Genomic DNA, 15,575 nt, shown 5'->3' with positions numbered 1-15,575 from the left:
GAGTTATATATATATATATATATATATATATATTATGAGATATAAACTCGCAATTCTGAGCAGTCCCCCCCACCCTCTCAAAATTTGACTTTATAACTTGCAATTGTAAGTTTATATCTCACAATTCTGTGAAAAAAAAAAAATCAGATTTTTTTATTCAGTGCCGGAAACGGGCTTCCATACCTTTGCACTCTCTCCCTTTCCCATTTTATCTATTTGACTCTTTTCTCTTCCTCTTTAATGTCTCCTCACTTTATCTCTCCTTTTCATTTCTTACACCAGGAGGCATATTTATTCTCTGTCTATCAGGTTAAAGTGTTTCCATGGGTTTCAGCATTGTACTGTAACCAATATATTTCTGGATCATGTTGTAAACTGTGCATAAGCTGTCAATTAACTGAAATAGTGTTCATATTAGTAAAATATATTGACTTTTACATTAAAAAAACTCAAATTACACTAGTATACATTAGTTTTAAAGAATAACAATATAAATATTTCAAAAAAAACTTTTAAAATAGTATCTAAAAATTATAAAATGGCTAATCATTACGGCTGTGACAAACTAAAGCCTGGCCTAAAGACTATTTTTTAAAGGGATAAGCTCTTCATTATGGCCACGTTGTCAGAGAAGGATCAGTAGACAGATGCAATTGCAGGTATGCTCTCTTTATTGAGAATAAAGCAAGCCAAAATAGTCCTAAATCCAAAGGACATAATCCAGTATAGAGCAGGCAGTAGTCAGGCAATAGCTGAACAGGAAACTGGGAGCAATGATCCAAAGTACAAGTCTTAGTCAAAAAACACCAGGAGAACATAGAGCATCCAAAAAGGCATAGACAAGTCACAACACCAGATAAAGAGTTGATACTTCACAAAGCATGTAGAATTGAGTCTCTTTATATAGGGTGTCTAATCAGTGTGAACTGCTTGCATGTGCATCTAATCAGAAGTCAGGTGATTTAGAGCGCTGCCAGGTATTCTGGGATATGGAGTCCAGGGCGGTCCTATTTGAAATCTGAGGTGCTTGCTGTGAATTGTAGTTCACTGACCTGACACACGTGATTTGATATGTTATGTAATTTATAAATATCCATGAGTTCCCAAATACTTTTTGGGCCACTGTACATAATGATCTTATGTATTTAAATAACTGAATAACTTTGAAACTTTAAATGAATGCATAATTAATGTTAATATGCTGGATATGCCCACAACAGTCTGTCTGGAGCAGCCATGTCCGCCCTCCAGTTCATGTCAGTTCAGGGTGAACGCCCACTGACAGATGTTGGGAAACACTTAGTTTAAGTATGTTGACTGTTTTTTAGGGGAAAAGAGGGCTGGACATGATGATGCACACAGAGCATGAATGTGAAAGTGCAGAAGAAGGAGAGCACGGGCTATGTTTTAACACTTCTCATCATGATCGTTTTTTGGTATGTATGTGTTTCTCTACATAGAATCTTTCCAAATATCGCATGGATTATAAAAGAAATGAAGTGTATTTTTAATATTGATTGTCATTTTCTATCTATCTATCTATCTATCTATCTATCTATCTATCTATTTATATATCTATCTATCTCTCTATCTATCTATCTATCTATCTATCTATCTATCTATCTTTATCTATCTATCTATCTATCTATCTATCTATCTATCTTTGCATGCTTCCTTTGGGTTTGTTCTTATGGTTTTGTTCTTTGGTCTATCCCTGTCTTTTCTACTTTACTAATTTTTGACCTACTTTTTTCACCCTTGTTTTCTATTATGAAATTTTTTTTTTACTTTTCCACTCCCTGTCCAGTGTTATTGTCCTTCTCTTTCCTGTGTGTGGGTCCGTGCTGTCAGCTGGATGGGTGCAATCACCTGGACATCCACAAGGGTATGATCCCTATTCCAACCTGACTTGGAAAAAGTGTGCTCCGACCGGTCACAAAATCACACTCACTCTCATACATCTGGACCTAGAAGAAAGCGTTGAGTGTGAGGATGACGCCTTGAAGGTATGTGTTTGAGATAGGTTTTTTTAAAAAGTGAAAATTGTATCTCTGTGTACTTAGAAGTGCAGTTTTATGTTAAAGGAATAGTTTACCCAAAAATGAAAAGTTGCTAAAAAGTTACCCTCAGGCCGACCAAAATGTAGATGAGTTTGTTTCTTCATTGGAACAGATCTGGAGAAATTTAGCATTACATCACTCTTTCACCAATGGATCCTCTGCAGTGAATGGGTGCCGTCAGAATGAGAGTTCAAACAACTGATAAAAACATAGCAATAATCCACATATCAACATGAATCCTGTCCATCAATTAACATCCTGTGAAGCAAAAAGCTGCGTGTTTGTAAGAAACATTTCTATTATTAAGGCGTTTAAACTTTATACCGGTGCTTCTGGACAAAATATGAGTCCATAATCCTTAATAACACTTCCCCAAGTGAAGACGTCCCCTGTTGTCCTCTCACATCAAAATCCACTGACATATTTCTCTACAACTGTTTTGGACTGTTTTTGTTTGTAAATAGTGCTTGATCTGTGCATATTTCTCTCCTGATTCAGACAAGATGACTTTTTCACTGGAGTAGGCAATATAAAGGATAGAGGATTCATATTTTAGTGAAAGCAATGGTTTGAAGTTAAAAACATCTTGATGGGTTCTTTATTCGAGCAAGTGATGTAATGCTAAATTTCTCCAAATCTGTTCAGATGAAGAAACAAACTCATCTACGTCTTTTTGCCCGAGGTTGAGTACATTTTCAGCAAATTTCCATTTTGTGGCGAACTATTCCTTTAAAGAGAGTGTTTGTGTGACAGTAAGATCTACTACAGTGTATATTTTACATAGATTATTGAGACGTTGTGTATTGTAAGTGACAACAATTTTTGTCCAGTTATATGCAGATGAGGTGCTTCTTTTCACTCTGTGTGAACACAAGTCCATGAAGGAGCTGCAGGCGTCTGTCAATCCTTTCCTCCACTCTTCCCCTGGTGGTTGTCTCTCTGTTTCATTTCTCGCAGACTACTCAAACACTGAGAGACACACTGGATTTCGAGGCTTTTACACCATACAGGGTGAGTAATCGATGATGAGTAATACATTGACTACTGGGCAGAAAGCATATGAGATTATTTGTGGGTCACTGAGAGTGTTATTGGTTATTGCTGATCTAAGTTTTAACCACAAATCCTGCTGACTTATAGATGTTGATGAGTGTAAGGACCCTGAAAATGAGTGCACCCAACTCTGCAATAACTACATTGGAGGTTATCGCTGTTTCTGCAGACCAGGTTACATCCTTGACTCTGATAAGCACACCTGCCAAGGTAATGATGAATGGTTGTGGTTGAATGAGATTTTGAAACGTGTATTTTGGCTGTCTTGTTGATTTAGTGCAATTAATTATGAAAGGAATACAGTCAACCAGTCATTATTAAAAATAATTCTTGTTTTTATTCCGCATTTTACATAGCTACTTAGTAAGTAAATATATACATGGACATGAAATATTGATTTGAAATCAAATAATTTCATAATTTGTATATGCTTCCACTAAGAAAAAAGATTAAAATGTGCTAAACAATCAGCATAGCAACAAGACTAAACTAAGACTAAAGTTTTTAATAATCATTGTAATTCTATGGGAATAGGGAACTCCACACTGCTATAATGACACAGAGAAACTATATTGTTGGAATCACTTTCAGAATGATTTTTCCAGGTGATGAATGATTAAAACATTGAAAGCCAACCTGAATTCAAGAACTTGAGCATTTAACATGGCAGACAACATGACTGCAGCATGCACTTATAATAAAAAGAATGTGATTGTCCATTTGACTCTGCCTTTACTCATGAACTGAAAAACTACATTATAAAAACCCATAGGACAATCTTGAGGGAACCAGTGGCAAATAAGCCTTCAGGGTTTTGACGTCACGGCTGCAGTACTTAATTGTCTTCAAGTTTTCGCTAATCCACACAAGACATGTTTTTGAAACGTACATCTTTAAATTGGTTATGCAATATAAGTCTTTAATTTGACATACGTAATTAAGTTGATTCATTTTTTATTTACTTGACAGACCTATTTTATACATAATCCCTAAAGCAGTGACACAGTTTTGTTTTCTCTCTGTGTGTCAGTTAGCTGCAGTGAAGATCACACAGGCTCTCAAGAAGGTGTGCTGATGTCACCTGACTGGCCCGAGCCGTACCCTGAAAACTCTTTGTGTTCTTACACTCTGGCTGTAGAAGAGGGTCTGCAGTTTGAGCTGACGTTTGGGGGGGTATTTGATGTGGAGAAAGAGAATGGACAGTGCATCGACTCATTAACTGTATGCAACATGTTTAATGCAATTTGAAGCAATTGAATTGTTCCTTTCTCTTTGTATTTCTCCTCGTTGACCTCTTTTCTCCTTCTGTATTCATTCCATCTAGATAAAACCTCTCTATGGTGACATTAAGACATTTTGCGGAAGGGATGTCCCTCCGTCCCTCCTCACAAGGTCTCAGCGTGTTGAGATTATCTTCAGGACAGACCATAAAGGAGCAAACCGAGGGTTTGGCCTCAGTTACAAAACGAGAGGTGTGCCTGTTGCCAACCCATCCTTAACACTAAACAAGGATATACTGCATGTTCAGGATTGGTGGGACAACATAATCTGAGAATCTTCCATCGAAAAACTCATGTTGATGTGTCACTAATCTGAATATTGATGGTTGATTGAAAAGTGCTGAGAGTTGTTTCTTTACATGTTATGTTGTTGTTTGTTTGCTTTCTTACAGGGATGAAATGTACTGGACCTGTGACACCAAAATCTATTCTGAACCCGCAGCATTCTGAATATCCCATGGGCTACAAAGTTACAGTGAAATGTGACAAAGGATATGTATTAAAATCAGTAAGTATTTCAGGCTGATTGATTTGACCTTCTAAGGCTGAAGGGCCACAGATTAAAGTTATGGGTTTGCTGAGAAACATTTTAGAAAATGTACTTTTAAATATCTATTAAAATTTGTAATATAATATTAGTAAATAAAGTCTCATGAAATATAATTCAGTTAAATTGAAAATATTTAACAGATCAATTTAAAAAAAATTACCCTTATGACTGGTTTTGTGGTCCAGGGTCACATATTAGGAAATTATATTTTAATAAATATAATTGAAATGCATATTGCTTTAAAATTTGGATATTATGTTTTGCTGTTAGATTATATCAGTCGGCATGATATATCAACATGTACTTTAGTTTATGAGTCAAACCTTTTTTTTTAATCATTGAAACTCGCATTTAGCATGAAATGTTCCATAGCATGAATCAGCTGAGGTTGAGTATGAAGCCACATGCCAGAAGAATGGACAGTGGAGTCCTGTTATCCCCTGTGAACGTGAGAAAATGTCTTCTTATAATACCTTCTTGTCTTGATTTCTGAACAATTTGCTTTTTTTATAGACATAGGCTAATTCATTTTTAACTGACCATTTTTCTCTCTCTCTCTAATCTTAGAATTAAATAGGCTGTTTCACTGCCGTTCTCCCTATATACAGTAAATTATGTCATGCAATGTTACAAGCTCACAAAACCTAGCACAAACTTGTGGCATACAATTGGATGCATGGTGGGCACACCAAGAGTACAATGCCCAGAAAATATTTGGAAGCTCACTAGGTTTGGAGACACATCCAGAATGCAGGAAGCTGAAAATGTTCATGTGTCATAAAGAAAAGCACTGTAGCATTACATCACTCTCTCACCAATGGATCCTCTGCAGTGAATGGGGGCCGTCAGAATGAGAGTTCAAACAACTGATAAAAACACTGCAATAATCCACATGTAATCAACACAAATCCTGTCCATTAATTAACATCCTGTGAAGCAAAAAGCTGCGTGTTTGTAATAAACATTTCTATCATTAAGGCGTTTAAACTTAAAAGCACTTGTTTTCTTCCTTAGCTGTGGAATGCGGTATTCCAGAGCTTCCTGAATTAATGGAGCTATCAGAAAAAGATCCTTCAACAACTTATCTGAACCAGATCAGTCTCAAGTGTGAAAATGAATTTTATCAACTGGATAAAAATGGTGAGATGTGTATGGTTTATGTGAACTATTTTGATGTAATTCTTACCAAAATACTAATTAGTTCTACATTTTTCACTATCTTCGCTTTCCTCAGGTAATTTTACCTGTAATGCTGATGGTAACTGGGTGTCTGAGAGTGGTCAAAAATTAACTGAAGATTTGCCTAAATGTGAACCAGGTATTCATTCTGAATACACCTATAAAGTATAAACCCAGATATACTTTATCTTACATATCTCTTTTTCATATATTTCTTATTTCTCTCTCTTTCTCTTTTAGTGTGTGGAATTAATACAGACACCTCTTTTGGTGGAAGAGTCTTTGGTGGGAAGCCAGCATTAATTAAACAGATTCCCTGGCAGCTCTTTCATAAGAAAATTCCCAGAGGTGGTGCATCTTTAATCAGTGATTACTGGGCTCTAACAGCAGCTCACGTAGTGGATGGATACGAAACAACCACAATGAATTGGTTAGGGGGAATAGTTGATGGTAAAAGCCAAAACCCAGTCTCTATGGAGACTGAGAAGATCATAATTCACCCAAATTATCAAAGAGTTGGTAGAGATTCTCCATCTAACTATGATAATGATATTGCACTCATCAAAATGTCTACCAGGGTGCCTCTAGGTCCACACATCAGGCCAGTGTGTCTCCCAAAGAAAAAAAATGAACCTGTTGAGGAGGGCACAATCTCAGGATTTGGAAGAATGAAAGAAGATCAAAAAAGTAGATATCTGCTTTATGGACATGTCCAGATACATCCACTTGATGAATGTGATTCAGAGGGTTTGCCTGTCACCGATAACATGATCTGCGCTGGAGGAGACGAAGTAGACAGTTGTCAAGGTGACAGTGGAGGTCCTTTGTTTTCTCCTTTTCTGGGCTATGGGTCTCCAGACAAGCCTTATCGTCTTACAGGCATTGTTTCATGGGGTCCTATTGGATGTGGGAATAAAAGCTTTAAGGGCTACTATACTAAAGTCCAAAACTACCTGGATTGGATCAAGGAAACCATAGAAAAAAACTAACATCAAAGCACTAAAATAATATACACCTACACCAATTGCTAACTGTAATAAAGTTACTCTTTGCTGTATCTGATCTATGTATACGCATCTGCTATTTCTATGAATAATTCAGAATTTTAAAACTTTTATATTAAGTTCTTTTATACTCACCAATAAAACCATTTTCACATGTAAAGATTTTCAGCATCTTATTTCCTATTTTATATCAAATGTTCTGGCAAGGCCATTTTTGTCTAATGTTAACAACATTACACTAATTTCAAAGGTAATCCAGCAGGTAAAGTGCCCGTGGGTTGCCCAGCCTGTCACATCTCTCGTTTTTCTTTTATGTGTTTTTCATGTTGCAGTCGTGCCTTTCCAGATTAGTGTTCATCTTCAGCCAAATCAAACAAACCTGACTTTTAAAGGTTTTCCACCTGCGTTGCATCCCATATGAAACAGTGAAGATTTATGAATTATGATTTATTTCCTCAAAACTGCTTTAGAAATGCCTTCTTTGTATCTGACAAGGATGGAATCTAATAATTTGTAAAGAAAGATTCATGAAAATGATCTCTGTAGACTTTAACCCTTACTGTTTGAGTAAACAGGTTTAAAACGCATGGTTTACGGGAAAAGTGCTCACATCTCTCACTCTCTTTCTTCTGCCATAGCCAAATCAAACAAGTTTACCATTTTTGATGACTTTTAGACTCTTGTTCGCTCATATGTGATTGTTCACCACATACACTTTATCACAAGAAAACTTCATGACTGCATAAACAGTTCAGTCAAACAGCTACTGACATCTGCGTACTTGTTATGGATGGAATACATCTAATAATTTGGTAAGTTGTTTTTAGATTTTATTCTTCAAATTTGCATATATTACAAAATAGAATTTAAATTGTGTGATTAATTTAATAACAGTCATTGGTGGATGTCAACATTTCATAACAATCTCATAACATCCCATGTGTATTTAGTCTATTAACTAAATTATTCCAGCAACACGATTGATTGTGATCTTTTTCTGTTTTCTACTGAAACACTGATTCAGCCTGCTGTGGGCATGTGTGAATGTGTGTGAGTGTGAGCCAGCCATGTTTGGGGAGGTGTCTTCTCCACAGTACCCTCAACCATATCCAGCAAATTTCCAGGAACAATGGGACCTGGAGGTGCCTCAAGGCTACCAGATCCAGCTAACGTTCAATCACCTGGACATTGAGCCCTCTCCAGACTGTTATTACGATTCGGTCTCGGTTAGTGACGCTTCCACTTAGAACTTCAGTATCATGTGGATGTCTTCATATAAAATACACAATGAGTGTTGTGACCTCATTTGAGTTGCACAATCTGCTGTGTTGTATTTTGTGTTGTGGGGAAACAACTCCAAAGAAAGTCATACTCCATGCACTATAAATTAGGTTCAAAATGTCATTGTGACTACATTTGGCTTTATAAGACATTTATTTATCAAAGCCTATTTAGTTTCTAATGCATCAGCACTTGTGATTTTTTTTATGTGCAGGTTGTGTCTGATAATAAGGTTCTAGGGAAGTTTTGTGGTCAGAATTCCATAGACAGGTTTCACCCGGGTGACAAGCCCATCTTGGCTCCTCGTAACCGTCTGCAGCTGGTTTTTCTAACAGATAACTCAAATCACGAGTCACACTTGGGATTCACCGCATTCTATCAGGCTGTTGGTGAGTTATATACATATTTGAAGCGCATTACAATATTGATTAGTATTGTATTATATTGTATATTTGATTGTAGCTGTTTTTCCATCCACAAATTTTTATGAAAATTTTGGGATACAGAGGGGGGGAAAGGGCGAATAGAAATGCTAAGGCATGCAGTTATGTTTTTTTTTTAAAATTCAATAAGAAGATATGCACAAAACCAAATAAATTGCGTTCCCAAACTTCAGGCATCTGAGGCACCAATTAGTTTTTTTGTGCCAATTTCACAGGAAATGACAGTTTTCTTCTCTTGGACACGTGGGATGGAAATGTGCTATATTCTCAGTTCTTTAATGCAATATTGCAATTTTCTGTAAGTTAAATTTAATAAGATAAATTCACAACTTAGGATAGAAACTGATACTATCTACAGTATACATTGATACACCATAGTTGGTGCAGACAAGTGACTGTCTGTCTTTATAAGTGAGTCATTGAATCACTCGCTCAACCATTTCGTTTTAAAAACACTGATTCAACTATGGTGTGTTGCTCTGTGACACGGAATGGTCAATTCATCGTTGGCTTTGTTTGAAACTATTTTCATTGCCACAACAAAAATAGACATACTAACTGGTCTAAAATATTGTGTCTGAAATTTGATAAATATTTATTTCTTGTTTATTTCTTGTTGTATAAACGCAATATGCTGAATATTGGAACAACAGTACTGTTGCTTGTGTTGTATGTTATTTAATTAAACATAATTAAATAATTCAGTGCTGTAGTAACGCCGTAACTTTTTGTGTGCATCATTTAATGCTTCTACACCTGTTCCCTTAGACATAGATGAGTGTTCCTCTTCCAGTGTGGAAAACGCACCATGTTCACAGATATGCCTCAACACTCTTGGCTCCTACCTGTGTGCCTGTCACCATGGTTACATGTTACGGGCCGACCAACGCACCTGTGTCTGTGAGTGTGTTCATTAATAAATCCCCAGGCGCTGTGATGTTTACATTTCCAGCACACTGCTTATTTGATGGATGTTAGTGGTTCTAAACACAGTTTTAATTTTCTAAAAGATGTTTTACCATGTTTCTGGAATTTTTTCTAAATGTTTAAACATTTTTTAAATTGTGATTTTTAATAGTTTATTTGCAATTTCTATTTACAATTTTAATTGCATTTAATCATTGCATTCTAATGAATGGTCATCAAAATAATAGCATAAAGAAAACAATATAGTTATACGAATAATGTAATATATAAACAATAAACCAGGGTTATCATTAACTAAAACGAAAACTATTAAAAACATTTGTATGAACTGAAATAAAGCTGAAATAAAATAAAATACAAATATTGAATGAAAAATAATAGTAAACAAACAAAATGTTAAAAGCACATAGCAAAATTACAACAAAAAAAATTCTACAAAATTACAAAAATCTAGAATGAAAACTAACAATATAAAAATAAAAGCTAATTCAAAATATCAACAAAATGTTAACAAAAACTGTCATAGTACATAAATATACTAAAAAAAAACACACCATATAAACCATAATCTAACTTTACATACAGGCGAAAAGAGTGATAACCTGTAGCAAGTGGTATGTGTTTCTTCCCTGTGTTAGTGGAGTGTGGAGGTGGGGTGCACAGTGAATTAGAGGGGACCATCTCGAGTCCTGGGTTCCCAGACATGTCCCCTCTTGATCTGGACTGCGTCTACACCATCTCTGTGCAGCCAGGCTTCATGATCACTCTCAACTTCAGCCAGAACTTCCACATAGAGCAGGTCTACAATCAAGGACAGACATGCCTCTTCCATTGGCTGCAAGTATGCTTTGCTATATGTTATATATCTTCATGAAATATCTTCATATTTGTTCATTTTTAGGTTTATTTCTATGTTTATCTGCTTTTCAATCATTCTCAGGTGTCTGTCCAAGGAAAAAAGCCCCAAAAGTACTGTGGCGGAAAAAGCCCCGAAGTCCTGAACACAGGCGCTCACTTTGTCCAGCTGGAGTATCACACTGACAGATACGGACAGAGTCAGGGGTGGAGCTTACATTACACCACACAGAGTGAGAAAGAAAACTTTTTTTTTTCTTGGAAAAACAGTGGATACCAGAACACTAATATTATAAATCCTCAAATATCTGTGGTGCTAATTAGTCCAATTTCCTCACATCTTTTTTAAAGGGGTACAGTGTCCACATCCAGGCATTATCGGCAATGGAACAGTCACACCAAATTTTGCCCAGTACTTGTACAGAGACTACATTCATGTGCGCTGTAAGCCAGGATACAAGCTCATGATGGTGAGGTTTACAATAATGCTGATAGTAAAGCAAGAACTTTAAGGGGACATTCACAAAGAAGTGTTTTTGTGGTTAAAAATGCGAGACACGGGGCAGTGGAATGAAAGACACATATTAAAAAAGCTGATCATTTGTAGACACCGTGTCATGTGTGAGATGCTGCAAAAGATAGATACAATACATGAGCGCAACAGTAAAGCACGTTTACATAGAAAACCCATAGAAAAACAGCGCAGTGGAACACAAAAATGAATTGTGTGTGAACAGCCCCTAAGAGTGCATTAATGATTATAGACAAGGATTCGATGGGGAAATATGGTGATGATTTCATAAAGCATTTACCTTTGCCTTCTTAAAGGGAGAGAAGGAGATTTCAAGTTTTAAGTCCATATGTCAGAGTAATGGAAAATGGCATTTGACACTGCCAGAGTGCAAGAGTGAGTAAATACTCATCACCTGATTTTGCATTGGACTACACTGTATCCATTTATCATTTCATTCCTATGTATCATCCACATTACAGTTATTGACTGTGGAGCTCCAAAGCTGCTGTTGAATGGAGACTTTCAGTTTATCAGTGGAGAAAACAATGAATATCTTTCGGTCATAGAGTATCACTGCAATGAGCCATACTACAGATTTAAGGATACTGCCAAAGGTCAGATACTGTACAAAACCCACCGTTGTTCTTTGTGATTGATTGAATCATGACCTCATTTCCTTTCTTTCTTTCACTTGTGTAGTAACATACAGGTGTGCAGTTGAAAGAAAATGGACAGAAGTCAACAACAATGATATTATTCCACCTTGTTATCCTGGTAATAATTGTGGCTTGACAAACAGACAGATAAAGAGAGATTTTATTATTATTATTATTATTATTTTGCGCATTTGCACTATTATTATTTAACTTTATTTTACATTACACATATGTTCATATGTTTGTTTCTTTTTTACATTTTTTAGAGTGTGGAATGAACACAGAAGTCAGTGTTGGTGGCAGAGTCTTTGGTGGGATGCCAGCCAGACCAGGACAGATTCCCTGGCAGCTTCTCCATAAGACTCAAACCAGAGGTGGTGCATCTCTGATCAGTGATTACTGGGCTCTTACAGCTGCTCATGTGGTAGATGGACTTGAAAACATTAACATGACTTGGCTTGGTGGAATAATTAATGCTAGGAACCAAAACCCAGTCATTATGGAGGCAGAGAAGATTATAATTCACCCAAATTATCAGAAGGTTTCTTTCAGGGGTCATCAAACAAACTATGATAATGATATTGCACTGATCAAAATGTCTGCTAGAGTGCCTCTCGGTCCAAACATCAGGCCAGTGTGTCTGCCAAACAAAACTCATGAATCTGTAATGGAGGGTACAATGGGAACAGTATCAGGCTTTGGAGGGTTTAAAGATGGCTTAACAAGTGAAATTTTACAATATGGGCATATTCAGGAATATTCTTCTAAACAGTGTGTTTTCGAGGACCTGCCTGTCACTGATAACATGTTCTGTGCCGGAGATGATATTAAACGTGTTGACAGTTGTCAAGGTGACAGTGGGGGTCCTCTGTTCTTCCCCATGTTGGGTCATGGAACTAAAGAGCAGCGCTACGAGGTGAGGGGCATTGTGTCATGGGGTCCTGTAAGATGTGGTCAAAAAAATGTTTCTAAAGCTTACTACACTAAAGTGCAGAACTACCTGGGCTGGATTGAAGAAACAATGGCAAATAATTAACATCCGCTGTGCAAGATGATTTTGTCCCCTGTAAGACATAAAACAAAAATCTAATAAAAAACGAACCTCTCACTGACCATTTCTATTTATTTATTTTCTATAAAAAGGGTAGCACATATTGTAAACAAACCACAATTTAGACCTACACTATAGAAGTACTGCCTAAAATTGTGTCTGCAGACTTTAACTTTTCCCTCTGGCCTAAAAAGTCTCTCTATCACATATATTTTGCTTTCACTGTTTTTGTAGCACAGCCAAATCAAACAAATATGTCTTTTAACATGACTGTTAGACCCTTGCGCTGTCATTAGAGAGGCACCGCAAGCATAGCCATGGAAAAACTACGGAAACACCTTTTACCTTCTTTATAATTTTTGTGAAAAAGCTGTGTGTCTGCTATGGCTTTCCTTTTTAAGTGTTTCCTCACTTCAAAATACTGTAAAATCTAATCACAGTAAAGATTTATATTGCCTTTTAACTGGCTTTTAGCTCATTTGAACTGCACAGTCATTTGAGCAACAGTAATATACAATCTTATGTCATTTTATTTTGCATTCAGCTTGTGTCTGATAAGAAGGTTATGGGGAAGTTTTGTGGCCAAAATTCCACAGACAGTTTTCACCCAGGTCACAAGCCCATGTGGTGTCTGGTAACCATCTCCAGCTCTTTTTTCTAAATGATGATTCATACCCTAAATCACACACAGGATTTAGTGCATCCTACCAGGCTGCTGGTGAGCATTTAGTTCCTGAATGGATCAGTGTTTTTGAATGAATCATTTCAGCGACTCACTCATAAAGTGAATCTGTTAAGTAAATTAAAAAGACTGAAAAAACGCCACCCACTGCCGCAACAATGTAACCTGCAAAAAGAGCCACTGAACAATGTATATAAAGTTCATTTCCCCTATTTAACTGTATAGAGTAAACGTTTTGTTATCCCAAATAGTAGGTGGATGTGTTACTGTAAATAAATTTCTGAAGAAATTACTGCAAAGGGGGAAAAAAATCCTGGCTGACTTAATTTTTAGTTAGTGTGGCTCTATGAGTATCTGCTAATTACATTATAATAAACTAACTTAACTTAAAAAAATATGCTGTCACTACTTACTGTACAAACCAGTGTAGCTTATCTAATGGCATTACCTTTCAATCAGTGATTTATCAGTTTTTAACCCTCTGGGATCTGAGGGGGTTTTCGGGCCCTGGAGAAGTTTTGACATGCCCTGACATTTGTGCTTTTTTCAGTTGCTTACAAACATTTGAATGTCTAAAGTTTAATAACACCGTAATCAGCACAAACTGGGCTACAATAATATGTGAGCAGCATGTATGTACATGATTGTGTTTTTGGGAAAGCAACATTTATGCGTGGTTAGTGAAAAACAAAAATGTTAAGGTCACTGAAATAAGGCCATAAAACACATACAGAACATTTGTTCACAAGACTTTTGAGAACTGGATATTGTAGCCTAGAGTTTTTGCTTCAAACTGATGTGAAAATAATTTCATCATCAGACCATGGTGAGTTGGAAGAACAACAGTGCAAAGAGAGAGACAAGAAATAGGAGTTTTGTATTGTTTACCCTAGTTAAAGCTTAATTAATATGGAAAAATCCACCAATGCTAGTAAAATATACAAATAAAAAGGTTAGTAATCATATTTGCTTCAAGTGTTTTTATTTATCCTGAAAGGTGGAGGGGAGGAACGGTGCAGGGGGGCTTCAACACAATTTTTTCCTAGGGCCTTCAAATGTCAAGAACTGGATTCTGCCAGATATGATACAACATCAGTGTGTTATGACACTTTTTTTTTAATTCTAACATTCAGTTTACCTTGCTTAATTATCTCTGCTCTTTTTTCTTTGCCACTACTGGCTGTGAAGATCCAAAACCCATGCTAAAGGTGTTCAGTTTATCAATGGATCCATCAACGAGTATCATTCAGTCATTGAGTATTACTGCAATGAGCCATTCTAAACATTTGAAGGAACTCCTAATGGTCAGACACTGATTTTCATTCATGTTATTTCACTATTTTCAACCACTTAAAGTAAATTTTTGCTCAGAGCTGTGGGAACGGAGCGAGGCCGGTGGAGTAGGCCCAGAGCCATAGAGAGAGTTGCGACAACTCCGTTCACTCCAATGGACCAGTTTTTTACAGCAATGGCGGATCGTGGAGCCGCTCAATAGTTCCCGGAAGTTAGCGCTCATACTATCAGCGCCGTAGAGATGCAGCAGAAGAGACCGCTGTGATGAACTTTTAAAAGGTAAGACATTTATAGAACAAAATTGTATATTATCAGCACAGTTAATCAAAATGCCATGTACATTAAAACAGATTATTATTAGATTATTCCTCACTTAATTAGTAGATTTACGGGATGTTATTCATTCTCTTCATGCAGTTTCATCCATCGTTGTGTAATTAAGGCTTTTAAAAGTGATTTTGCTGGTGGGGAGTTATTTAATAGACTTGGATATATTGAAAAGGATGCAGATGGACCTAAGTGAGAACGAAAAGTTTGAAATAGACGAGCAGTTTTCATTTCAGAATCATGCTAGGCTAAATTAAAAAAATATATACATTATATACCACTATATTATATATATATATATATCACAGTAAACCTGTAAATTATTACTGTATTTTATACTTAAACGTCTTAGCTACTAAAGAAGTACTGTGTTAAAGGAACAGACTGAGCAGTGATGCCACAGGACTGCAATGTGATGGA

At 36.4% G+C, this 15,575-nt stretch overlaps 2 protein-coding genes and 1 long non-coding RNA gene across 3 annotated transcripts in view; all 3 read left to right on the top strand.

Moving 5' to 3' along the window:
* The first annotated feature begins 1,335 nt into the window (after window positions 1-1,335).
* On the top strand, window positions 1,336-7,286 carry LOC107724792 (mannan-binding lectin serine protease 2-like). The gene is made up of 11 exons (XM_016533835.1): window positions 1,336-1,436; window positions 1,808-2,006; window positions 2,891-3,071; window positions 3,201-3,323; window positions 4,144-4,334; window positions 4,438-4,585; window positions 4,786-4,901; window positions 5,316-5,391; window positions 5,958-6,083; window positions 6,178-6,261; window positions 6,363-7,286. The coding sequence occupies exons 1-11, from the start codon at window positions 1,366-1,368 to the stop codon at window positions 7,109-7,111; spliced, it is 2,064 nt and encodes a 687-aa protein (XP_016389321.1). The 5' UTR covers window positions 1,336-1,365; the 3' UTR covers window positions 7,112-7,286.
* A 468-nt stretch (window positions 7,287-7,754) lies between these two features.
* LOC107724791 (complement C1r-A subcomponent-like) lies at window positions 7,755-12,914 on the top strand. Its single transcript, XM_016533833.1, has 11 exons — window positions 7,755-7,938; window positions 8,151-8,352; window positions 8,622-8,796; window positions 9,619-9,750; window positions 10,416-10,618; window positions 10,718-10,865; window positions 10,984-11,102; window positions 11,461-11,539; window positions 11,626-11,760; window positions 11,846-11,920; window positions 12,069-12,914. The coding sequence occupies exons 1-11, from the start codon at window positions 7,913-7,915 to the stop codon at window positions 12,836-12,838; spliced, it is 2,064 nt and encodes a 687-aa protein (XP_016389319.1). The 5' UTR covers window positions 7,755-7,912; the 3' UTR covers window positions 12,839-12,914.
* Window positions 12,915-14,934: 2,020 nt separating this feature from the next.
* Window positions 14,935-15,575, top strand: part of LOC107724790 (uncharacterized) — a 24,841-nt gene continuing 24,200 nt past the window's right edge. The window contains exon 1 of the long non-coding RNA XR_001638051.1: window positions 14,935-15,107. This is a non-coding gene — a long non-coding RNA (uncharacterized LOC107724790). The remainder of the gene's footprint in view (window positions 15,108-15,575) is intronic.

The sequence above is a fragment of the Sinocyclocheilus rhinocerous genome, unplaced genomic scaffold (assembly GCF_001515625.1).
Source record: "Sinocyclocheilus rhinocerous isolate Xijiao unplaced genomic scaffold, SAMN03320098_v1.1 scaffold1717, whole genome shotgun sequence".
Classification (NCBI taxonomy): domain Eukaryota; kingdom Metazoa; phylum Chordata; class Actinopteri; order Cypriniformes; family Cyprinidae; genus Sinocyclocheilus; species Sinocyclocheilus rhinocerous.
The sequence above is the reverse complement of the archived record's forward strand: the minus strand, read 5'-3'. Positions and strand labels throughout refer to the sequence as shown.

What these genes read in the sequence shown, in the direction of transcription:
- LOC107724792 (XM_016533835.1), top strand. Translation starts at nt 1,366, where the DNA reads ATGAATGTGAAAGTGCAGAAGAAGGAGAGCACGGGCTATGTTTTAACA. An exon ending in CTCATCATGATCGTTTTTTG is followed by an intron (nt 1,437 to 1,807) that starts GTATGTATGTGT and finishes CTCCCTGTCCAG; the next exon opens with TGTTATTGTCCTTCTCTTTC. An exon ending in AGGCTTTTACACCATACAGG is followed by an intron (nt 3,072 to 3,200) that starts GTGAGTAATCGA and finishes GCTGACTTATAG; the next exon opens with ATGTTGATGAGTGTAAGGAC.
- LOC107724791 (XM_016533833.1), top strand. Translation starts at nt 7,913, where the DNA reads ATGGATGGAATACATCTAATAATTTG. An exon ending in GCCTCTTCCATTGGCTGCAA is followed by an intron (nt 10,619 to 10,717) that starts GTATGCTTTGCT and finishes AATCATTCTCAG; the next exon opens with GTGTCTGTCCAAGGAAAAAA. An exon ending in ATTTAAGGATACTGCCAAAG is followed by an intron (nt 11,761 to 11,845) that starts GTCAGATACTGT and finishes TCACTTGTGTAG; the next exon opens with TAACATACAGGTGTGCAGTT.